Source organism: Micrasema longulum, unplaced genomic scaffold (assembly GCF_059751315.1).
Source record: "Micrasema longulum isolate JH-2025_06_02 unplaced genomic scaffold, ASM5975131v1 h1tg001145l, whole genome shotgun sequence".
Taxonomy (NCBI): domain Eukaryota; kingdom Metazoa; phylum Arthropoda; class Insecta; order Trichoptera; family Brachycentridae; genus Micrasema; species Micrasema longulum.
In genome coordinates, this window is record NW_028278333.1 from 1 (window position 1) to 26853 (window position 26853).

The window sequence follows — 26853 nt, forward strand, 5'->3', positions numbered from 1 at the left end:
GGGTGCGCCTGCCCCCGGCCAGCTGGCCTGCCAACTGGAGGAGGTCGCTTGCCTCAAGCAGCCCTGCCCGCCTGTACCGACCTGTGAGCCACCGATAGTAAAAATAACAACAAAAACAAATTGCGAACAGAGTGTAATTTTATGAGGCAGTAAAAAAATATTATGGAATGGGAAAAAACATTTATGAAGAAAAAATACATAATTCTAACTTTAGTGTATGATTGTATGACCACATTTCACCGAAAATTACCTGTGTTCTAGAAAGTGTTCATAATATATAAAGAAGCCATTTTTGTGAAAATCACCTCAAGGGCGCTGTACAATAAATAAATATCCCAGCACGTCTTGCAGCTACAGAGCGCATGAACGGTTGGGATTCTAGTTCCTCGTTTCCAATTAAAATCAATTAAAAATTATAACAGATAGGAACTATATTACCGTATGCCATTTTTGTGAAAATCGCCTTAAGGGCGCTGTACAAAAAATAAATATCCTAGCACGTCTTGCAGCTACAGAGCGCATGGACGGTTGGGATTCTAGTTCCTCATTTCCAATTAAGATCAATTAAAAATTATAACAGATAAGAACTAGATTACCGTACGTCTTGCAGCTACAGAGCGTATAGACGGTAAGAAATCTAGCCCCCATAGTGGTTAGATTCATCAAAAAGCCCACTGATTTATTTATGCTTTAATTAAGTCAGTTTGGAACACCTTAAAATCTAATATGAACTTTTAATATCATTACAACTTTTTATCAAAAATTCTCAAAAATATATATTTTTCAATCAATATTTTAATATTTGAATGCTTTATATTTCTTCAGGTGCCTCATTGTACAGCTTAGATCCCTTGTACAATAAGTTGACTCTGTTTTTCTCCTCATTTGTTTTACCAATATTATCTTCTTTTATCTCTAGTTTCATATGCATGACATTGTTGGTTAAATTTGATTTTATGTTACTTATCCCCTTAATTATTTCATGTATAAAAATTGCTTTAATATATTTCATTTACATATTGCTTTACTGTAAGCAAGCCAATTTTTTTTGCTTTAGAATACATATTTCTTTTGAGTATAATTCTCATCGCCTTATTTTGAAGAATTTGTATATTTTTTATTTCCCCTCCGAAATACTCCGGACACCCAAACCATAAGAAGCTAATTAATGTTTGATTGTACTCGTAAAAACACCTTTCGTTTTTATTTTATTTCATTGGAAAGCTAACAGACATTTATAAATTTATAAGATACAGTTATACCATAAATATATATCATAAAGTCCAATTAGAGGCTTTCACATAATGTTGTTATTGTAAATGTTGTCACATAAAAATTATTCATAACATAAAATAACTAATCATACAAAACTTATAATATTACTAGAAATGTAAATGTTATACATATTATTCAAAATATTTCTACTTTTGAATATTGGTCACACAGTTGCACATTATAATATATAACACGACTATAGTTGACCATACAGTATACATTTATTATTTGCCTACATACAGAACTGCATATAACCTGCGTAATATAGGCTGCGGATTCAAGGCGCAACATCATAACTTAAATTATTTTGGAAATTTTACTTTTAAAGGAAGTTAAAGATATGTTATTAATATCAATTCAATTTAATTTCTGACTAAACATATTGCAGGTTCTATTTACAAATGAATTTTGAAAAGATTTAGTGGAACATTTAGAAATTTTAAAAAGAAATTGGTTTCTGGTCTACGTTACTGGGACTCTAAAATTGATAATTGATACAATCACACTCGTGGTAATACTTTTTTGCCAGCAGTTATGATTTGGCAGATAATCATTTTATTTTTTATTTTTGCACCCTAATAGGCCAGAGGACGCAATAACAACACTGTTAGATCAGTTCAATGCCTTTCAGGCGTTGAGCAACTGATAACAGAGGGAATTAGAGTTTAGTGGACTGTATAAAAATTGTTACTCACTTTTGAAGTTCTTCCGATTGTTTCTTATATGGAGCACTTCACTATTGCTGTATCACGGATTCCGGTATCGTGTAGATGATGATAAACTGTACAATTTAGTCTATTTACACACTAACTTCACTTTGTACGAAATATGCTGACGCAGTATATGATAAAGATTTATCAGATAGGAAACTTTTCACATGTGACTTGCTCACAGGACGGTAGAAGCACAAGAATTTGAAATAGGAAGGATTTGGGTAGGAAAGGAATATTTACAGTTTTATATGAGTTGCCAGTATAGAAAATAGAAATTCAGTACGTAACAACACAGAACACCCAGACTTAATAAAATCACCTTTTTTTATTTTTGCACTCTCGCCGAGAAATCGAACAAGAATCTTCTTATACGTCTTAACCACTATACCACGAAGGCCGCTATGTCAAAAAAGCAAGCACGTTGTTTTATTTAATTTTTTTTAGTAAAAGAAATATCAGCGTTTTTACTTATGATTTACCCAAATATTTCAATTTTGGTGGCTATTTTCTACGAGTTGTAAATAACTCACTATTAAAAAATATAAATAAAGTTGGGGTAGTGTGGGGTTTGAACCTCGGACCTCTGATCCGTGAGTGCGCAACACTAGCCACGGGACCACAACCTAATTCTAATTTTATATTATTTTTTATTTCAATTTATAATCTCGTTTTCTTTATTTTGGTAGCTTTTAGCAAACCGCTTGGAGTTTATCGGCGGGTTTTTGTTCTTAATTCCAGGAAATCATTATATTTAAACTGTTCATTAAGATACGGCTATGCGTACGCTAATTGTATTTCCAATTTGTGCAGGTAAAAGAGGCCGAAGTTTGGACAATATCTGTCCCGTAGGAGACCCACTAATGATATCGGATACCCATCGTCCCTTCCTGTGCGGGACAGACCCCGGAAAGCCAAACTGTCCACCGCTTTACCAGTGCTTCGTTCAGAGAGGTAACATTTTTTAAATTTATTTAAACGGCGTAAACTGCCTTTAACATAATATAATAATAATAATCATCATCGTCATTTCAATCGTCTGATATATGAAGGTAATATGATCTATCTTACGCTCAGTTCAGGTGCCTGTCAAGGAATAAAAAATACCCATAGCTAAATTTACAAAAAAACTTTATCTTAGAACGTATTGAGTTACGTTCTTAGATAGATACTAACCTAACCACTTCTGTAGCTCAATCACAAATAACTATCGACGTGCTAATAAGTCACGTGATAACAATTTCTTACCATGGTTGTTCATCGTATTCGCGATCATAATGGAACATCCGTGAACACCTAATATTTAATGTCCTAATATTTACGTTTCGCGACGTATAATCTGCTGCGCAATCACATATTTGAATTTCACCGATGTAAATATGGAAAATATTCCAAAACTGCTATTTTTATTTATTTATTTATTATTTATCAAGCTATTCATTGCATTTATCCGGCGATTGGCAAGCCAAATGCCAAGAAAAGCAGTCGCCATAGTAATTGTAATTTAATTTTCACTTTTTTGTATTAGATACTCCTTACTATTTTGCAAAAGTAATATATTGTATTATTTTTTAAAGTAAACGCCGAATTTTCGCCAATGAACTGTATTTTAGGAGGAAAACAAAAAACAAACCGACACGAGCGTTGACTTAGAAATTACACACGCGTTGACTTATGACTGCGATAACTTAAGCATTTTCATTATTGTTCACTGTGATCGCTCAAATGCTTACCGTGTTTTTAAGCACGTCGATAGTTATTTGTAATTGAGCTACTGATTAGGTTGGGTTAGCCTTCGTGTAGCCTTTACTCTACATATTCAAGTTAAAATTCTCTCGTATTATTTAGATTCACTGGACATAAATACTTCCAATAAATTAATGTGTAAACAAGAGTTTCATATTATTTTTCCCTGACCCTGATATTAAAAATATTCTCTTTCGCTGACCAATATTTTACCTTAATCAGTGATGATAATTTCCTTTAACCAAATAAGTTTTTCATAGGAAACGACTATGGAGTGTGTTGCCCCGCATCGCTAAAGATCCAGAAACCTGGTGCCTGTCCAGTTTCCAACGGTACATCAGAGGAGTGTGACATCGGATCTGTGTCGTGTTCCCATGATCTGGAGTGTCCTTCCATGCAGAAATGCTGCCACAATGAGCAATGTGGAAAACATTGCGTCTTCCCCGAAAACCTCACGGGTAAAAAAACCCATTAAAATATACATTGACTTATGTATAAAGAATTTAACATACTTGTACCCCGAAGTGCTAGAAAAAATCTATATTAAATCAGGATATGTTTTGTTATAAGCAGAATTTTCACATTTATTAATAAAATTAAGACATATCTGTCATTTATTTCATATAAAAACCTTCATTTTATAAAATTTCCAGTTTGTACTCTTGTCTCGCCAATATAATGAATTGGAGACTTACAATCCAATAAACAGCTTAATGGGATAAATATTTCAGCCTTTTGACGAGTTCTCAAAATGGATGTTTAAATCTAGTTTACCGTGCCCCAGAAATACAAAAGTTGAAATGATATCATATTCTGATTTTGGCTTTTGAATTGACAGCTCTTATTCATTTCATTTCAGAATGTCTGCAGCAAAAATCCCTGGCAGAAGCACTATCGTTGAACGAACGTGAGGGTCGTGGCTATATTCCGCAATGCTCTCCTAAAGATGGATCCTTTCAACGCCGACAGTGTTCTCGTAATGGTCTAGTGTGCTGGTGTGTGAATAACTCGGGACTTAAAGCAAGCGGTTCAATGGGACCAGCGGAGGGAGTTGACTGCGATAAATTCCCCATGGAGAATGGTAATGTTTAATCAATTAGTCGATCAAATATTACCGCGTAATAAACAACGATTTTGAATGTTGTTAATTTTCATTTTTAGCACGCCATGAAGCTCGATCTTTAAGCAACAAACTGTGCGACCAAAATATCTGTGCCTCCATCTGTGAATACGGTTTCAAAGTAGATTCAGATGGTTGCCCAAGCTGTGAGTGCGATGACCCTTGTCAAGGATTTCCTTGCCAGGATGGCGAAGAATGTGTCCCCGTGAAGGAGTCTACATGTCAAGAAGAATTCTGCCCCACTTACCCCGTCTGTGAGTAATTACTTTTTGCAGCGCTATTTTGTTAGCTTTTTAAGAGAAATAAATTGAAATTGAAATATTTGGAATAATTTTATTATTTTATTTTTTAGGTCGTCCCAAGGTGACGTATGTTAACCCTTGCATGCATGATGCTCCCCTGACTAACGAAACAACAGGAGAGATCATCAACTGTGACCCTGAGCGTGACGAGGATAGCCAATCTGACTGTCCTTCTTCACACCGCTGCATTCAGGTGTCTAACAGTGAGCAAGCTGTCTGCTGCCCATCGGAAGACATGATGGAGGAAGAAGATGAAGGCGAAGACTACTTGATGAAGCCAGGACTTTGTCCTTTCAGCGTTAATCAGCTTTGTGACCTTAACACTACCAAATCCTGTGTCGCCGATGATGAGTGCGATGGAGACAAGAAATGCTGTCTCACTTCCAGCTGCGGATCTGTCTGCGCAGATGCAGAGATCAAAGAAAATACAGATGACAATACGGATTTCGATAGAGCACCTTCAAGTAAACATTTAACTTTTGAAATAAATTTAATTAGATAAATCAGTTGATTTGTTTGAAACACCATTTTATAATGATTTGTTTTTAGTGTGCGAATATCTTCGAGACTTTAACGATAAGATGGAAGGTACTGATGATGGCATGAAACTTGCTCTCCCTAAACCAGAATGTCATACCAACGGTTCCTTTGTGGCTACTCAGTGTCTTGGCCCAAATTGTTGGTGTGTGGACAGCTTCGGTACTGAGATTCCTTCCACCAGGGGTAATGGTACAGCGACAGTTGATTGTGTACTGTAAGTGCTATGTATTATAAAATTTAAAAAAAACATAATTAAATCAAAATTTAAAAAATATATACAAACAATTTTTTTTATAACAAATGCGAAATATTTTTTTAGGTTACGTGAGAATTCAGATTGCTTGGAGCTTACGTGTCGTCTAGGATGCGATTACGGTTTTGTGATCAGTCCAGAAACTCAATGTCCTCTTTGCCAGTGTAGAAACCCCTGCCAAGATGTGACCTGCGGTGAAGGCCAAGGTTGTCAGATGGTGGACGTAGCTTGTGACAATGATTACTGTCCTCCAGTTCCAGCCTGTAAGTCTTGTGCGTTATTCAGTGATGATTACGTTTTATGGAACCAATCAGGTTGTTTATAGTTTTTTTTTTGTCATGCAGGTCTACCTCAAAAGCCTGGTGAGTGCCCGTACTTAGTACCTAGCTCTGGAGGAGGACAATGCGAGTACGGCTGTCAATCTGATTCCCAGTGTGAAGGTGATCAGAGATGTTGTAGCAATGGCTGTGGTACACACTGCGTGCAGCCGATTATGAAAACTGCATGCCAACACCAACGAGTAAGTATTTATTCATTTGTTCCGAGACATATTTAGTATATTTATAATCGACTAAATATTATATTTTCTTTTTTTTTTAAGGCAATCGCTTTACACAAAGCTTCTGAGGAAGGTATACCAGCTCGACAGCTGTATGTGCCATCTTGTGGTGAGGATGGGACATTTGATTTGGTTCAATGTCACGAAGCCAAGGGTACTTGCTGGTGCGTAGATCAAGCAGGACAAGAAGTGGAGGGTACGAGAACAACTAAAGCACAGAAACCACAATGTCAAGGTAATTCCTTTTATTTTTGAGACATTGTGATGAACAATTTTTTCATTATTATTGTAGTAGAAATACATATTGTATTGCATCTTTTCAGCTCCTTCGAATTGCCCTGCGATGGAATGCTTTAAGGAGTGCGAGTACGGATATGCCTTAGACAATAAAGGATGCAATACTTGCCGATGCAGGGATCCGTGTGATGATACGAAATGTCTCAACGAAGGAGAAGTCTGTAAAGTTGTCAGTAAGTAGATATGTTATTATGACATGGTGAAGGAGTTCATCAGAGGGGGAGATAAATCGAGAACCGTCTTTCTCGACATTCGCTTGAAACGCAATAGGGTCATTTCATTGGCCATACGTCATGATTCATTTTTATTTGTTCCTTGCCATTTAAATTTGTGTAGAACAATTTCACGAATCTTGACGTCACAACAACCAAGGCCAAACACGTAGCGTTTTGAGACGAACGTATTTTTGGTGAATTTATTTTTTATTTTAGTGGCATGGTTGCTCGGATTACAAAGGGGTAATTATTCTTATTTTGAAACAGAGCAATCTCTTAATCTGTCTTCATTGGAGAGACGTAGAACTGAGATGGACCTTATATGCATTTTCAAAATACTTCATGCTTTAAGTGATGTCCCATCTCTGTTGCGATCAATTTCTTTTCATGTTCCCAACCGTGTCACCAGAAGTCAAAATCTGCTATTTATAAAATCTTCTAAGAGCAACTTTGGTTTTTATGCCCCAATGTACAGGATGTGTAGATTAGTCAATTCATCACACGACTTGGAATTTTTTGGGATAGATCTTCCGGCTTTTCGTAGATCTCTTCGCGACTAAACAGTGTGGGATGAAGTTGGATTGGCATGGTTTAGCTCAAAGTTTTTGGTCTTTCGTTTTTTTTAATATATTGAATACTATTATTGTTTTGCCCTTGTTTGTCTTTGCTAAATAGTTTTTTGTTATTTTTGTTCAGTTTCTTGCATTTATGTTTCTTCATGTAACTGTTGTAATTATATATAATAAATAAATAAATATCTATGTATGAAAACATTTCTCCACAATATCCATATTGATTTTGAAAATACAATTAATTATTCTAAATCCATTTCGTATATTTTTATTGGTATTTGATATTTTCCTATTATTCACGAGAGGGGTTTTTGTGATTCACGTCAAATCGCGTGAACAATCTTTATTTGAAAAATTATGTCTTATAACTACGTCTGAAGGCCATCAAATATATAATTTATATAAATATGGTTTATAATTTTCTTTTGTATTTATCATCAGCACCCAATACAAATTATTAGGATTAGGGAATAACAATAAGACTTTGATATTTTAAGCCGGTTTTTGGTGTGTTCTGTTGAGTTTTTATTTCAGGCAATCGATGCGTCTACTGACTTTATTATTTCTTTTAAAACCTGAATCGCCATGTCGTGTTTTACACAATTTTTCCTCAATTGTCTTACATCACAAAATAGTAAAATTGCACATCAATTAACAAGTTCACAGTCAACTCCGCCAATTGGGGAACTTATCATTTTAACGTTTTTCCCGAAAAATGTATACATATTCTTTTGCCTTATTTTGCATATTTTATTACTTGATCTCCGAGCCAATATGATAATAAAAAAGCTTGATTTTTTCGAGATTTCATTATTTTGGGCTGTCTTTGATAATCCATATGCAATGTTAACGACATTTCAAAATTACAGATAATCAAAACAAACTATGGATATTTTAAATTGAGTCATAAATGAATCGGAAAATAAGTTTTGCTTGACATTTATTTTTTTTAAATAAATTAAAGCAGATCGCATTTTTTTTGTTACCACGGATTACTGCATTTGTTATATTATACAGTTATACACCCAAATTGTGTAAAACACTCTATTTTATAGTTCTCAATTCCTCTGTTTAGCAGTAGGATGCGTCAGTGAACCGTGTCCCCCGGTAGCCCTATGCCTCGGTTCTGATAACACTGAAGGTGTTCCTAGCTGCGAAGGGGCTGACGGGACCCCAGCTAGGCGCTGCGGTCCCAACGAGCCCCCATGTCCCTCTTCCCACAAGTGTCGCCTGCCTCCAATATCGGGCGCTAATGACAGTCCTCCAGTCTGCTGTCCCAAACCGAGTAAGTTACAAAATAAAATTACATATAATATAAGTGTATAATGTTATGTCATTCACAAGCTATACATGTTTCTTGTTTTGCAGTTTCGATTCTTAAGTAACAATCAAAAGTTAATTTATATAATAATGGCCAACAGTTCGAACCCAACCGACAGGTAATCCGTCAAAGAAAATTGAATACAACTGACCTGGGCAATCCCGAAGTCCTGGTCTGCATCCAATTCGTCTTCATCAATTAACTGTTAACTCTTCTTTTGAATTTGAATTTGAATTTTAACACCTTCGCGATTATTTCGAAGATTTTTAAGGAGATTACAAAACCCAGTGGCGTGCCCAATATGGCGAAATTTGCAACGATAATTTTTTATGTATTTCCGCCCGTGTGCAGTGACGGAAGACCAGGCGAGCCATCTATCGAGGCCCATTAAAACTACGTATTTGATTAACTAATCAAATACGTTGTCCTTTTCGGTTGACTTCATCTTTTCTCAACAGATGTCACTGCCGTGACGAATTCGAACCGATGGCCATTACAATAAGGTTAAAATTAATATAATAAAATTATAATATAATATAATAAAATTCTTGACTCTTCGTTCGCGTTAAAACTTGCTCTACTATATTCTATACTAGCGGACCCGACAGACGTTGTTCTGCCCAAACGTTGGCTTGCCTGCTATCATATTAAAAAATACTTTTCTAGGTATCTAGGTACTTGTTTGTGATTAAATTCCAAAACTAAAAATTGTTGATATTAAAAAAATATTGAATTTCAGTAGGTACTGTTTATAGTTGAATTCCAAAACATAAAATAAATATATTTTCAAATATGGCATTCTTTTTGCAAACGTCAAATTCCGGTCGCCTCACCAACAGAGTGGTGTACTTATGTAGGAATACGGTTTTTAAAATGTTTTGAATTTAATATTATTTTTGTGTTATCAAAAATCCAATAAAAAGAAATTAATGGGTAGAAAGTATAAGTAATTTAAGGAAAGAGTACGATTGAGATCCTAAAAAAAACAAATGCTGTTTGTAAATATTAAAAACAAACTTTTTTTATACACAAAAAACAACATCTTTCCATTTTTTTGCAAATGCATTCTCCTCGAATGCAACCCTTGTAGTTTGATGAATAAAACATTTGTGATTGAAGATTTTAATATCTACAAACACGCACGACGCAAAGATCTATATTTCTCTGAAAACCGCACGTAAATCGGTTAAGCCGTTTAGGAGGAGTACGGTGACATCACACGTACAAGGAATTAAATATATAAAGATTATAATTTGAAATTTTTAAGCATTTTTAAATTTGGATTTTAGGCCGGAGCGTTCTGAACAATTTTACATCGATCCATAAGGTGGTTGATAGGTTTCCTCATTAAGGTTTTTAAAAAACATATAATTTTTGATAATCATTGTTCAATAGGTCCACTTATATTCACAACAAATTGTGACATATATACAATACTCACACACCCATACATATATACACACATCCTCACACACCCCACATGTACAGAAATAACACTATTACACTAAAAAAAGTACTTAGCATAAATATTATTATGTGACAATAAAGGTTACCCTCATTATACAAATAAATATAGAAACACATTATATTTATATATATATATATATATATTTCTACTGACACATCGAAACCATTGTATAAAATTATAATATGTGTTTTGTTTTTATGAGAAAAATATATTTTAAAAAATTAAAAATCTTCTTTTCAATGGAGGCCCTGCAGTCCGCGACATGTTGTGCTGACATATTGTGTTGTTGTGCAAAAAGTTGTGTTGAAAAGTTCGAAAGATGTGTTGACCTTTTTTATTGATTAGTCATTTTACTATTTTATGCCGGTACTAGGTGCCCGGTCGCATGTAACGACTGTTTCTCCCTAGTTGTTATTTATCCTCGTACCGTACAATTGAAATTCTTCGAAATCTGTCCGTCTAACCTGACGGCAAATACCAAACCCAGAAATGAAATGAAATTATTTTTAGGCGAGGCAGGAGAAAAATATTAACACGCATTCTCTTCATAATCTTAAACAAACATCTAAATAAGTAAGTAGAGAGTCGTCATAAAGAGTCTAAAATTGAAAATAAACAGTTTGTTAAAATTATTACTCTACATATAATATATAATGTGTATTATGGTAATTACTAGTTGTTTTAATGAATATTTTGAACAACTATCTGAATAAACATATCACATTATAATCAAAAACTGTTTAAAATAGAAAAAAAATATATAGTCACAGCGAAGAAGATTTCTGTCGTGCGGAATCAACTCTTTGACTTTTTGCGTTTTTAAAACAATTTTCGGAAAATTGTAATAGCAGTGTTAGAAAACCCTAATGCAGATTTGTAAGGATATGATGAATTAGTCATCTTCAATTTAGTTCAATTAATTTATTTCAAATATAACATATACATTACAAACATATATTTAATACGTACATACTATAAAAAATAAAAAAATAAATGAAAGAGACTTATGTCAAAGTAGTAGGAGAATCCTGTTCCGGAAAACCCCTTCGGATACATGGAACAGATCAATATCCAGAGCGATGTTGTTTAGCATAGCGGTAGACCTTCCAACAGGTTAGTCCTGTATATCGGAATATGAAACAATCTATGCTGACGCTGTCTTGGGTAATTATCAGGAACATACAAACCAATGCTCATCACAATCTCAGAATTATCGATCATACCGCGCCACAACCGATAAAAATGTGTAGACAAATACACATTCCTTCTAGTCTCTAAACTGTTGTAGCCAATCATTCCCTGGAGAAACTCGGTCGGGTAGAGCCAAGCACCACGCACTCTCTCATGTAGAGATATCTCAGAAACTTCTTTTGGATTTTCTCTATCATAAGAGAGTACTTCAGTTCATCGGTCTTCTCGGTGTGCGTCCGTCTACAACTCCTCAAAATAACGACAGTGCGTTACTTTACAGGATCCGTATGCTTTGACGCAAAGGATGAAGGACGTTGTAATCACAGTCCAGGTCAGGTGTCGAACTTCACTGTGAGGTGGCACTTTAGTCCAGAGAAAAACCAGTGCCTACAGTTCAAGTATGAAGGGTGCTCTGGAAACCATAACAACTTCCAGAATGAACAGCATTGCAACACTGTATGCCCAGGTAATAAATAAACTCGATGACATCCTCACATTACCTTATCCCCACTTAGTCCACTACTTTGGTACACGAATTGTGATTTTTAACAATGTAACAAACGACCACCAGGACAAAATGATGAATCTTCTTCAACTGATTTAATTCCGAAAGCCGAAAATTTCTGTTGCTATCAATTTCGATCGATTCTTTACGGTGTAAATTCCAGTACTTGTCTACAAATATTTGGATATGCTCAAAGCGTGATTAGTTGGCGCGTTCACCTACCACGCTCGAGGTCCCGGGTTCGACTCCTGGGAAGGTCAAAATGAAATATTCATGAAAAAACGTGGCTCTACATTGAAATATTTCATGTTCCTTAACTGGCACTTGAAGAGCAAGGCTGATCACCTTACTTTAATGTAATAGATGATCGATATACGCTACATTTGATGTACCAATGCAGTGCCTTTTGCAATATAGGGTGCGGAGAGGGATATGATCGTCATATTTAGATATTTTTGTTTTCCTTCAGCAAAAATAGCCTTAATTTTTGGAATTTACACTAATTTCTTCTTCCAAGTGTTCTTTCTCGCAATATTTTTAAGGTTTCAGGCAAGTTTTTTTAAATTATTTGTTTTTCAGTCCTCAGCCAATGCGAGCGTCTCCGGGAGAAGAACCAGAAGGCGGCCATCCGCTACAAGAAGGACACGTTCATCCCGCGCTGCCGCTCGGACACGGGCGAGTGGGAGGCTGTGCAGTGCATGGAGCACATCGGGGTATGCTGGTGCGCCAGCGGCAAGGGGGAGCCTCTGCGGGGCAGCCTCGTGCGAGGGGAGCGCCCCAACTGTAACTTCCGCCAGGCGAGGAGGAGGATGGACTTCTCCAACAATGATGACGGTAGTTACCTCATTTTCTATGTCTTTTTTGGTCTTACATCAATATTGTAAGACCCAAGTGGTTACTTCTTCTCGTCTCTGAAGTTTCACAAAATGATTTGCGAAATTCCTACACTAAAATGGAAACAGAATCTAAATTTCATTATTTTAATTGCCTTCAGCCTACAGAGGTTATAATAAAGGGCTTTGCTTCTCGGTAGATATTTGTTCTTGGAAGATTTAAAGTTACTCAGGGGGGCTCTGATACCGCAGGGACACAACTGATGTTTTGGAAGCCAGGCAAGCAAAAAAAGTAAGAGCAGCAAAAAGAAAGTGAGTCTATTTCACTGCCCCATATAGCCCCTATGGGTAGCTCTACACATAAACCAAAATGTGCCCCTAATGCACTGGAATCTACCCACAGAGTAACACCAAATCAAAATATTTATCTTACATGAACATAATTTATTTGCAAAACAGATCTGGTTCTGGCGTCAAAGTTTGATCCTTCAGATTGTTGGGCGGTGCTTTGTCTTTGAGTAAGGCACATTATTTTCTAATTAATACCTAATGAAATAATAATATTAGTGAAAGGGGCGGGGCAGTGAAAGTAGTAGAGTTAAATTCAATTTTAATTGCGATGTATGAAATTGGCATTTTAAATCATATAAGATGATCGCAGTTCTGGTATTTTTAAAATGTATTTTAATAATTCTTGAAATTACTTGATTACGCTGAAATTACAGAAAATGCTCAAATGATCATTATATTAGAAACAAAGTGATACCAAGAAAAGCCGAAAAGCCCAATTACAGCTCAAAATATGCAGGCTTAGCAATCATATGTGATTTCTCCAGGAATCGAATCTGGACCCCCCCCGTGCGTGAAAGATGCTGAAATAATTGTTGATACACGTGTTTTCAGTTTTGGAAGAGCTCGTGCGCCACATGACAGACTACAACTTCATAGATTCCATCGAGGAGAGCCAGGAGAGTGACTCCAGCAAGGTGGGCGACGAGGCAGCTCCCACGCGAGCGGCGGCGGCAGCTTCCTCAGGGCCACGGAGCCGCTGCCTGAGCACGCAAGAGCGGTTGGCTGGCTCCGCAGCCGCCTACGAGGTGACGTGTGACTCCAGCGGGCGGTTCAATCCCACGCAGTGCGAGAACAGCCGAGGGGACGCTAAGTGTTGGTGTGTGGATGAGGCGGGTAACCAACTTTCCGGCACTTCTACCTTCTCGAGAGGAAATAGCATTTGCTGTAAGTCCACGAATATTTTTTTCTCCTTGCTTATCCGTATTTATATTCACCATCACCATTCTCACAAACTTATCATCTTAATAAATATTTTGTATTGAACCTTATTATTTTATTTGAACCCCATTCTAACGTTAAAAATGGTCCAAAATTGAAATATTTGGGTAAATCACATATCCGCAAATGTTTATTTTTTTAAATCATCAACTTCCGCACCCAGTGGTGCATATAATTGGTGAACCACATGCAGTGTAACTTGTTGCGCTTGCATATGACGATTCAGGTCTTGGCTTCAATTCCTGAGATTATGGTGGTTTTAAACTTCAATATTTCATTGTCTCCAATCTGGCATCTGAACGGTAAGACTGATCCCTTACCTCCCAGTAACAGATGGTTGAGATACACAGCAGTTACTTTACAAATGCAGTACCTAATGTAGCATCATGATTTAATGATGATTGTAAACATAATTGAAAAGAAAAAGCAATACCGTTAGAAGGATAGATTGTATAAAATAAATTATGTTTTCTCTTTTCTCCAGTACCTACACCGATTGAAGCAGTGCACATAACTCTCGGATTCTTCGGCGACTTCTCTTCCGAAATTGGTAACGCCATGAAATCCCAACTCACTAGAGATCTTGCAAAGCTAGGAGCTACCATCAAGGACAAGCAGATAGAACTGGTGAAGGAACCAGGAGTCACCTATATACACTTCACCGTACTTGGAAACAATAAAGTAGACATCGCCTATCACTTGGAAGAATTGGTACATAATTATTTTATTTTGTTGCAAATAAAGGATATGACTTTTTAAGATTATTTCTATCAATGGATAAAGCTTTTCTCTATTCAAGTATAAACTATATTTCTAGAAAACATATCTCAATTATCATTTCAATTATACAACTTTTTCTGTTGTTTCCAATGATACTCTTATTTTGTTTTTTTTTAATACTACTATATTTTACTATTATTTTGTTGATTTTAGTGATAGTATTATTTTGTATATTTAATTATGTGTGATTCTTAATTTGTATAACTTATATTTTAAAAATTATTTCTGATTATCTTTTTGGATTATATTCTTTGGAATTTTATTATTTTTTACTCATACCTTTTTTTCTAGATTGTTATTCTATTGCATCACATGTCATTATAATTTAATTGAATTAATTTTACTATGTATTTTTATTGTGGCTTGACACGGGCATAGCCTAAAAAGCCTTAATAAGTTCATTAATATTTAAACTAGTGTAATTTTGAATGAATGAATAAATAAATAAATAAACAATGTTGTAATCCGTTGTAGGTGAAGCAGGAGGAACTATTCCTCAGCAAGCAGCTGGGCCAAGGTAACGTGACGATGGTAGCGGACATCAGGAAGTCCACCTTCCGCCACAAACTGGGCACCGCGCAAACCAAAGACATGGCTGACAACAAGATCATCGCCCTCCAGCACCGAGAAATCCTCTCCGAATCGACGGTAATTATATAAACACGATTATTTAAGTCAATGGTCTTTCAAACACTTTTAGTGTCTGACTCAAATGAGTATTAGATTTCCTAATCATTTTTTAATTTTTTGGGTGACTTCTTCTGCAACCATCTACATTCGCACTACACTCGTATATACTTATTTTTGTTCTTTTGTCGCCCGTTTATTTCATTTGCCAAAATCGCCACTGTTAACGAAAAGCGAATTTAAACTAATATCATTTAGTTTTGTGGTGGATATATTTGAGGAAATGAATAGAAGCACGGACATGGACCGGCTTTTAAAGCGATGATGATGTTGTATGTTTTTCTGATAGTATGTCTTATTCCAGTCAGTAAAAAAATATGCATTTCCCTCTTTTTCTCGATTCAATGAAGTACATTATAATAATATGTATTTCTGTGCCACCTTTTTTCTGCACAACGTAACGGCTACAAAACTTATGAAAGCAGCTTGGCAACGAGGGATGTTTCCGTGTATGTGGATGCTGTTTACAGCATATGATGGGCAAGATGTTGGGTTGCTATTTCTCTTTTCATTCAGGAAATCGTTTCTTGTCTTGACACTCTTGAGCGTATTGCTCTATTGTTAAATTTCTTCAATCATCTTGTTTTATTTCAGGTTTCTGTCCTGACCACGTATCATACAGCTATTATCGTCCTGGTGGCTGCCTCCGCCTTCATCATCAGCACCATGGCCGTGCTACTCATGCTGTACAGGAAGAAGGTCTCTTCCCTCGGGAGCTCCAAGGTCGCCACCTTCAGCGACAGGTTCTTGCCGGTAGAACCCCCTGTATACGTTCTCTCCAGAAGAGAGAAGGACGATATCGCAGAAGCTATGGACACCAACGACAGAACTATCAGCATGAACATATAAAAACCTGAAACAAAACTTGAAATATCGACTATTTGAGTATTGTGATTCTTCGAGGATTTAAATAGTTTGTAGTATATGCAAAATCGTCGAATTACTCTAGCAGCCATTAATTCATTATCCTCGCATTTGTCAAAAATAGAGGAAAACAAAAAGATCGGCCGCTCAGCTGATTTGACGATTTTGGATATTATGCTGGTCCAGAACGTTTCGCTTGAGCCAAATCGTTTAATTCGCGAGTCGCCAATTTTTTAGTTATCCTCTAGTTTGAATAAAAGCAAAACTGATTGTGTTTTTTCATGCGAGTTGGCTAAAAAATGTTTGGGCGCTTAGTCAATTTGACAATTTCGGACATACCTCTTAGCACGTGCGAAAATGACAAATCTTGGACCTTTGTCCAAGGCGTTTAATAGTGTCAGAATAGCCTAATTTTTCTTCATTCCTGATTTGTATGATGTAACAAACCGTTGCGCTTATTATTGCGACGGGGTCATGTGCATAAAAATGGAGAGTAACGAAAAATTGGCCACTTGGATGATTTGACGATTTCGTACATGTTTGGTCCAAAGCTACAAACGATCATGTTGGTTATTGGGTCGTAGTTTCATATAGATTAGGGACCGAATAAAAGATTAAACGAATTTGAACTTGCTACTTAGTTCACGAAATTGTACGATTTTCAGTTTATTTTAAGTCTAACAATAATACACATCGTCGAGATTAAACGAACCCATATAAGTTCACCACCACAGGGAACTATAGTATTTACTTTGTAAATATAACTTGCGAAATGCAATTAACAGAATATTTAAACCTGAAATTGTTTATAGTGATTTGAATGTTTTTTTTTTAAAGCGCAGATTTTCGGCAGGAAGAAAAATCTTTTTTGTTTTTCATAATAATATTAAGATATTTATAAATTCCCTAAATTATCATCTAAAAAATATATACAGTAGGAACTTCCCCATCTGATAAAAAATATTTTAAAGTTAAAGTAAAAATATTTTAAGGTTTTTCGTTAATATTGAAAATCGTAAAATATAAATCAAACCATAACTAAATTAAATCATCATCATATATTTAAAAGATAAATAGTTTCTCTTTTGACTAAATTATAAATATTAGGAAGAGCTTATTTAAGAAGCTTGGCAATTCGAATTTAATTATAAAGTAACTCTTTGAATAATAAAACGATCCTTGGATTGCTCATTTTATATTTACTTAGATTATTTGATTTCTTAGATTATTTTATACATAAAACTAAACTATGATAGTATGCCCATTACCATCACCAATAAAAGTTTTACTCGGTTTCCGAATTAAAGAAGCATTAGTTATTAATCCGACCATAATCAAAAGTTTTGTTTTTTAAAATACTAAAATTAAAAAAACATTTAAAGAAAAAGATTATTAATAGCTTAGCGAGCGAAGATAAATTCACGAGAGTTGTTTGTTTTTTTTTTATTAGTGTGTGAATATTGTTTACTTTTAGTTCACTTATTAAAATAATATTTCGAAACAATAATCATAAGAAAAATAACAGTCATTTTGGGTAACATTGAAGTTTAATAAATCGGACTAAACTAAATTAGTCCGTTCTTTTTTTATGGTAATTTATAGAAACAAAAATATAAAACTATTAATTTTCTATAATAAGGCATAACATACCAAAAAGATCCGTAAAATTGTTTTGACGAATATATAAATGCCAAGAGCGGTACCTTACTTCCGAACATCATTTTCCATACATCGTCCAGTGTTATTCTACAGTTCCGATTATTTAATTTTTTATTATAAACCATTAATTTAAACTTTACATTAACTTGAATTTTACACTAACCTAATTTATAACAAATGCAGAGCGATTATATGGTCCAAAAGTAAGAAATTTGTTTAAGAAAATAAAGTCCTAAGCTTTCCAAATTTAGACCAATTAAATATTAAACACTTTTCAATCATTTACAATATATTTTTTAAGAGTTTTGTAATCAAATTGAATTAAATTAAGATCTAAAAACACCAACCTAAAAAATAGCAACTCGAAATACCCCAAATAAGTATCTCATAAACCTGGTTCAATGTTACTCAAAATCTCTATAAAATTATAATTTAAAAAATAATAAAAAATGTAGGCACATAATACCTTATATCAGAATATAAGATTTGATCGCGGTTTGTTGATGGTGTCATATTCAAGTCAAGTAAGTCAAAATTAAATCGATCAACAATTTTACTAAAACAATAATGGGAATATTAAACTTAATCGGAACATCAAACCCAGCGTTTCTCAAAAATATGTTACGTGAAGGCAAGTGAAAAGTCTTACTCTTCAGGTACCAGTCTAGAAACAATTAAATATTGGGGTGTCGAATCACCTTTAAAACCAATATATCTCTCGCTCCCGAATATACCCGAATTATCGAAAGTGAGACATGAAGAGTGCGTGAGACAATTATATATAAGGTTACTCTTTTACTTCGTTTTCCGCAACCTGCGACACATAGGTAAACTCTCTATCGTATTGTGATTTATCTACGATTTTCGATAAAATGCTTGTTTTGTTCCCAATAAGCATTATTTAGTTTAAAAATATATTACCCATACCTAAATGTGTACCGCAGTAACACCGATAATCTTAATCCATAATTGTATATATTTATGGAGATATTAAAGTTATTAGATGGAATTAGCTACACATCACCGGGAAGGGAGAGTTAAAAAAACATTCCTTTTATTTTTATTGTATGTAAATACTAGATATAAAACATTTTGCGTTTTCTTCATATTTTATGAATTAAAATATTTATGTACTAATTATATTATTTGATAATACTGAATTATTTTACTGCTATTTTGAACATATTATTTTGAAACTGTTTAGGTAGATAATTCTTAAACTGTCAGTGATAATTTAACTGATAAAAATGATTATTTTCATAATTAAACATGTGTTTAAAACGACAGTCTAATAAATTCAAATCACCTTTATCTTTGGCTAAATAGTTGTCACTGGCAAAATTTGTATAATAATAATTTTCCTATTTATTTCAATATGTAAATAAAGTTTTTGTAAAATAGAAAATGTTTGTTTCAATCTTCATTCTCCAAACATAATTTTAAATAGGTTCAAATTAAAGTAGTTAATTAGTGCTTTATCCGACATGTATAATCAAATTAAATTGGGTGATAAACGAAATATTCAATACTCTAGAATGTCTAGAATGCTGTATCTACTTTTTAATCTAATAATCTACATCTCAACTTAAGTATGTGCAAGGTTATGAGATTTTTTTGTCTGGAAAATCCAATCACATACGACTATTTACTGAATGATGAAATATTATCACCTGTATACGAGATTATACGAGATTTAGGTATTATGCTTGACACTTAACTTTTTTATACAACTCATATTGAACACGTGATCAGTAAATCCTTAATACTCCTTGGATTTATTGACAGAAGCACAACTGACTTCCCTGCATTTGTTGTACCTATGATTGAAATTAGCAGCATTCGGTGAAATGTGAATGTTGTAAATATCGCTAAAATTATTTATTTATATATACATCCAATGGGTATTTTATGGGCATATGTATCCATAGAAAATTATTATAAAAAAAATTAGAAAGACACAATGGTATATAGTAGACTTAGTGGGAGTGGAAGCGGGAGAGAGGTGTTTATAATTTAATTTGATTCAGTGATCGTATGAAAGAAGACAACTTGTTATCAAAGATAGCAAGACTGGTATGTTTGTTGGCAGACCTAAGAATTCTGGGCATAGGGGAATGAAAACCATAGTTAGTTCTATGGTTATCGGGGTATGTAAGAGTCAGTTTTGTCTGAGAATTCTAGTTGGGATATTTAATTTTAATGAGCTCAGTAGTTCAGGCGCATCAAATTGATTGGGTTGTGGTCCTGTGGCTAGTGTCTCGGACTCACGGACCAAAGGTCTGTGGTTCGAATCCCACTTTACCCCAACTTAATTCCATTTTCTAATAGTGAGTTATTTACAACTCGTTGAAAATGGCCCTCAAAATTAAATATTTGGGTAAATCATAGGAACGCAAATATTTCTTTTTAAAAAAAAAAAAAAAAAAAAGAGTGAGGAGAGAATTTTAAATAGGACTAGAATGTCTTGATTTATTTCAACGGTCTTGAAGATAATATATATTTAAGGTAGTTTCTAACTCATTAAACGTATATTGGTCTCTGGATAAGCCCAACCTCTAGCCTATCTTTTTTGAAAACCTATGTTGAACTGATTCAATATTTTTGATGTTAATATCATAATATGTGACCAGATAACAAAGAATAATCTAGGTGCGGGCAAACTAGGGAACAGAAAATAGTTTTAAGGGTATTGATATTTTTATAAATTGCAATAAAACGTAGCAGAAAACCAACTCGACAAATCACTACCTTGTTTTTTCTACAAAAACTTCCAGCATTTGAAAGAATTCAACCATTATTACAAATTGAATTGCATTGACCAGATTTTCATGTTTGTATTTTAAAGTCATTTTCCCATTCGAGTCCATAATTCGGCAAAAAACATCCATTACAAATATATGTATTTAGGTATTCTTTTTTCTGCAATTTAGCTTTCTGAAGAAGATTTTCCATTTTCTTTCCTGAAAAAAAGTTTTATTTGCGTTGAGTCAAATAAAAAGTAGCTGTCGATATGTTTTTTTCATTGATACTATTCTCACAAACTCTTCTTTTCATTATTATTATATTCAGCAAATTCGTAGTATTAAGGACATAAACAAACAGTACAATTTGTGTCCATAGACCTACCCCGACTCCCTAGACAAAAAACTGTGTTGAACAAGAGTACCAAATAACGTCTGTAAAGGTTTGTGATTAGAAATCACTTATTTCATGAATAGTATGTAAGTCAGTCTTTGGTATGGATGTGTCTTCAGAGCGAATGCTGCGGATTCCGCGGACAGTCGGACGTACAAATCTATTCCAGGTACTAGACATAAGAGAAAGACTAACATCCATGTGCGAGAAAAGAATCCTGCAGTTCTTTGGATATATTTCCCGAGGGAACTGAGATCGTTTGGAGAAAACTATCCTCTTGGGAAGTGTCGAAGGGACAAGGTTGTGTGGACGTTAAACCGACAAGATGGAGTGGCTCATTCACTGACTTATCAGAACTATCACTGACACATGCCTACAGAACAGCACAAGACCGTTCCAGATGGAAGGAGACTGTCCACGGACGAGCCATGCCAGGAGTCGGGCGTAATCGCCATCCTCAGACATAAGGCACGAATTAAAAAGAGAGAGAGAAGACTCTTCAGAGCAAAATACGTTAAAAATATTATTTATCAATGTTGTTTATTTTATAAAAGAATCGATGTACATTGTAGGTATTGGGTATACATTTTCGAACCCCGTTCTACCAAAATGAGTTGTAAAATTTAATTCAACGCAGAAATCCTAACGATGAATTGTTGGAAACTAATGTAAGCTTTTGAAACATCCACAGAATGTTAAAACCGTAAACGGCTTACGCTTGAAAAGCTTATTCACTGTAATTTTTTTGGACTTTGAGTTGGTACTGGTATTAAACTGTATGGGATACATTTATATCAACTGTATTGAACTTTAAAACATTTATTGCTTATTACGAGTCTTAAAAAAATAGGAAAGTGAAGTTATTATTTTTCGCGCCCATTCCATTGTAAACAATAATTTCTACTGCGTTTATATGTTTCATATCGACGGTTTTGTAAAAATATAATCAAACTTTACAAGATAAGCAAAATAAACCCACATACTTGGATCAAAAGTAATTTAAGTTTTTGCATCGAGAGTACATTTTTCCTGTATTCTTCTGTTGGAAAAATGTGGTAACGTTCAATGTTACATTCTGTACATTATATTTACGGTTGACGGGGAGTTTTTTTCAATCAACCGATTCGAAGACCGTTTTGTCTTGTTGATTATGAAGGCGATGTATGTATATAAAGGTTTTTCTTAAAAATGTTTATTGCCTTAAAACTGTAACCAACGAGACTAAACTTTTTTATTCTTTAGAACAGCGAAATGTCAATGTGAGAGCTTGCCATAACCTCATATTTTTGTCATAGGATAGAATGAAAAATATTTTGTTTATATACCTTTTTTGTTAACTGCGTATGTTTGGAGTGTCTCTCGTCTGGGAGTTGACTAACACTTATTTTAAGGGTCTGATGTTCTGGCGAGAGGTTTTTACTACACTTTTGGTTAAAGACATCCTTTTCAGCGGTACTTTTTAAGGGAGTTTCCTCTAGTATGACATCTTCTAGAAGCCATTTTCTAAAACAAAAAATATCCAAATGTTATATGGTACTTTACATCGAAACTGAAATTTCAAATGAAATCATTTTAAAACTCATTAATTTTTTTATATTAGACGACAAAAACACTAGCTCTTAGGCAAATACCATCATAAATATACTTGAACTAATTTAAATTCGAATACCTGGTAGGTGCACTAGAAGTAGAGAATTATTTTATTGTAACAATTCTCGTACCAACTTCGAAATGCATTCGGCTATATCCAGAATACATAAGTATGGAAATAAGTTCGAAAAAATATTTGATATTTTTAATTCAAACTCTGTAAATTCATTAAAATATAATTTTACTCGTTATTTTTTAGAAAGGGAATGAATTTATTTAAAAATATATTATCAAATTTTACTTTGTTTTTTTTTTGGATACGTATTTTTGTTTATTTCTTTATATATAAATTATACATTTGTGGATTTATTGCCAAATTATAAAGGTGTTATTAAGATTATTTAAGCTTTCATATTGATCCAAAAAACGTATTATTTATAAAATTTTATTATGGTATTATTTTTCTTTTTCATAATTACCTAGCTAAATACTAGTCACTTTATGTTTATGTTAAATTATTATCAATTTTAATTTGCTATATTTATATTTTGAACATAAGGTTTTCTCATTTTAATTGTTATCTTTTATTCGTCATGTTAGATTTGTATGTTTCTTTTTTTAACTTTTTTGCAGTTTAAAAAAAATGTACCTATTTGTTTAGTTTTAATTTTTTAGTTGAATTATATAGTTATATTTCATACTATATATTACATAATGGATTGTTCACTGCTGTGATTATATCTGTAAAACTTTTTATTGTAAAAGGTTCTTTGAACCGTTGATATATAAATAAATAATTTAGAGGGGCATATATATTTCGTTGGAAGAAAATCGGGTGGAAATTTTTGTGAAATAAAATTTTAATTGTATTTTTTTAACGTTTTTTATTTTGAAGTTTTTAAAAGATTCATTGAATTTGTTATAGAAATAAAAGACGAGTGATACTTAAATCACAAATTCGGAATATCCATCAACCGGTTTCATCGCATTCGCGACATCTTCGAGACTGGTATCTTTAGGGTTCAGTGTATTTATACGAAATAGAGGTAAGGATAGAGAATCCAAAATTGTATGAAAGTAAATTAAATAAAATTATTTTTATCTTAAGGATCATTAACAAAAAAATTCGGGTTAACTAATGAGTTGATATAATGCTATTTTAATGAGTTTTAGTATTGTATATACATATATTATTTATATTTTTAGTATTCCATCCTTCGTGAGTGTGATTTTGTGCGATGAAACCGGTCACTGGATATTCCAAATTAGCGGATTAAAGTATCACTTGTCTTTTATTTCTATAATAAATTACAATGAACTTCCAACAAGAATTTTCACTTACAAACTTTCATTGAATCTTACACAATAAGGCCTTTAAATAAGCTGGCGGTAAGCGCTTGTGTTAATCCATTTTACCGATCATGAAACTTGACGTTAATTGTGTATCTTATTATATTTCTAACTATATTTGTCAAGTGTACTATTAAATAAAATGTAAAATAAACTTACTGGCGACTTTTGTTTAAATCTTCATAAAACGCTGGCGAAGACGAAGACTGATACATTTTATTGGGCAGGGCGAACCTCTCCTTTACTAGAGAATGAAAATTTTCCTTAGTATTTGTAGATTTCTCGTTCATCCGGGGAGACATGACGGTGTAGGCGTTAATATAATCATTAACAGAAGGCGAAATATTATTTAGTGTAGAACTATTATTGTGTAAACTGTCATGCTTTATTTTTGTGATTTCGTGAGTAGCATTGTTCTGATTAAATTCATCGGCTTGTGAACTATTCTGTTTTGATTGACACTCGCTTATTTTCTCTAAAGGGCGCTCGGAAAATGACAGACATTCTGGTAAATAAAACGAAGGCCAGTCTTTTGATGCGCAATGCGGTTTGTTAAATCTTTGGAAAGCATGTACGCGTTCGTTGCAACATTTCTTGTCTACTACTGTTGCAAGATGTCTAATACTTGATCCGCGATTTTCAGCTTTGTGCTCTTCGTTTTTCGGCATTTTACTAGAATTTTCCATTCCCGAGGATCTCATTTGGCATTCGGTTTCATTGCAGTTGAAGTTATATGGAAAACCTTTCGGAATCGCGGTGTCTGCATCAAATGGTTTGACAGAATCCACTCGAGAGGTTTCATTCAAACTTTCGTCCATTTTAAGAAATGTGTTTGGTGAATATTTATTATACGTTTGAGAGTTTATATGTTTTTGACAGTTTGTTGTGAAATAGCCATCTTGTATAAAAATGCGCTCCGTGGATTCGCAGAATTCTGGAATACGATTTTCAGGAACTTCTGGTTTGAGCGAAATTCTTTTGAGCGATTTGTTCGACTTTATCCTTACGGGGATCACGGCTTTTGTAAAGGTTTTTTGTCTATTTTGATTAGAAGGAAGCGAAGTTTTCCCAGCTACTCTGCAGAATCTTCTATTGTTTTGTTTAGTGTTTTTTATCCTATAAACATAAATGGATTATTGTGTCAAATATCCACACCGCAATTTAAAAAACTCTTTTCAATTTTTTACATGTATCGACAAAACGGTAGATGTTTTCATTTTTTTTTTTATTTGTCTTATTTTATAATAGAAATGACAAAATAACTACTAATTACCTTACCCCAGGACCTGAATGTTGATCATATCACATCGAGTATTGGGACGATGCGTCATGCGATATTTCTCAGCCTGAGATAGTTTGGCGTAGTACTGAGGACTCTTGTGTGTATCGTAAACTATCGCATCTATGAATTTAGTTTGAGAATCAGTAAACATTGTTCAGCTTTACTCTTTTCATTAACTGAATAAAATTTGAAATTTAAAAACCTGAAATATAATAATTAAATTAAAAGCCAATCACGTTTAGAAAAAAAAAGTAAAGGTAAAAAACTGAGTAGCAAAGATAGTAAAGTAAAAAAACAAAACTGCACAGTAAAATGCATATTTTTTGTAATTATGTAGATATTTCAGAATGAAACTGAATTTGTCTCGCAACCGTATATATTTATAATAATTTATTCAAAACATGACGCGAAAAAGACTTCACAAAAATTATGTCTATTTGTTGACTAAAAATACAAACGTATCATTATATTTTTACCTTTGTAAATGCAAATGAGATAAATGATATTAAACTAAAAAATGCATCAAACAATATAAAAATTTTACCTTAATTTTTTTCTTCTAATTGATTTAATTAACGATAATTAGACAAATAATTTACCAAAAACAGTATTTAAAACGTTAATTTTGACATAATTATAAAAAGAAAAAAAACTTTGAAACTTGCGTTTCTAATTTAGAATGTAATTTAAGCGTAGCAGGACCTGCTTACCAGCAGGTGGTACCTACTGCTAAATATTGCCGAGAATCGAACCCGGAACTCCCGTTCATAGGCAACCGCCTTAACAGTTAGACCACGCACGAGGATAGTCAGTGAAATGATAGAAATGATGTGTTCTGGTGTTACATGTTGCATAATACAGGTGTCACTTAATACATTTATTATAAATATCCCCTGAGTAATTACTCTAGATGTAATCGACATTTTAGTTTTGCCAGGATTGTTGAAATATTTCAATATAGTTTTTGTGCCTGCTATGACGAATTCTTACCGACATGCGGCGTCAGCACTTCCTGCCTTAATTACGCAGTCAGAAAAAATATAGCTCAAATTATGATTATTGTCACAATAAAAGCGTAACTTTGTATCACTGACCTAAGTGACGTTTATTAGATATGATGTTTATGTTCATGGTTTGCGGAGTTGTAAAGAGTAGCAGTGTACATTTTCGACTAGGCCAACCGGTGTGGTTATAATAACTACGCATACAAGTAGCTCATCTACATATTTTGAGAAGATTAATATTGAATAAATAGAGGAAACAAGGCATCTAGCAACAAAGTGCGCCCGCCGTGTGGGCGGCCTCTCCG

General features: G+C 33.9%; 1 protein-coding gene and 1 long non-coding RNA gene across 2 annotated transcripts; one reads left to right on the forward strand and one right to left on the reverse strand.

Moving 5' to 3' along the window:
• Positions 1 to 6: 6 nt before the first annotated feature.
• Positions 7 to 19592, forward strand: LOC148276785 (uncharacterized). The gene is made up of 18 exons (XM_088233742.1): positions 7 to 83; positions 2799 to 2939; positions 3992 to 4189; positions 4591 to 4812; positions 4893 to 5105; positions 5204 to 5617; positions 5703 to 5907; positions 6013 to 6209; positions 6291 to 6466; positions 6548 to 6740; positions 6829 to 6975; positions 8665 to 8874; positions 11850 to 12035; positions 12654 to 12908; positions 13811 to 14143; positions 14682 to 14908; positions 15452 to 15625; positions 16259 to 19592. The coding sequence occupies exons 2-18, from the start codon at positions 2849 to 2851 to the stop codon at positions 16511 to 16513; spliced, it is 3696 nt and encodes a 1231-aa protein (XP_088089868.1). The 5' UTR covers positions 7 to 83; positions 2799 to 2848; the 3' UTR covers positions 16514 to 19592.
• Positions 19593 to 22646: 3054 nt separating this feature from the next.
• On the reverse strand, positions 22647 to 26180 carry LOC148276786 (uncharacterized). The gene is made up of 4 exons (XR_015823652.1): positions 26089 to 26180; positions 25536 to 25746; positions 24422 to 25378; positions 22647 to 22825 (listed from the first exon to the last, which is right to left on the reverse strand). It is a non-coding gene; the product is annotated as an uncharacterized LOC148276786 (long non-coding RNA).
• Positions 26181 to 26853: the final 673 nt, after the last annotated feature.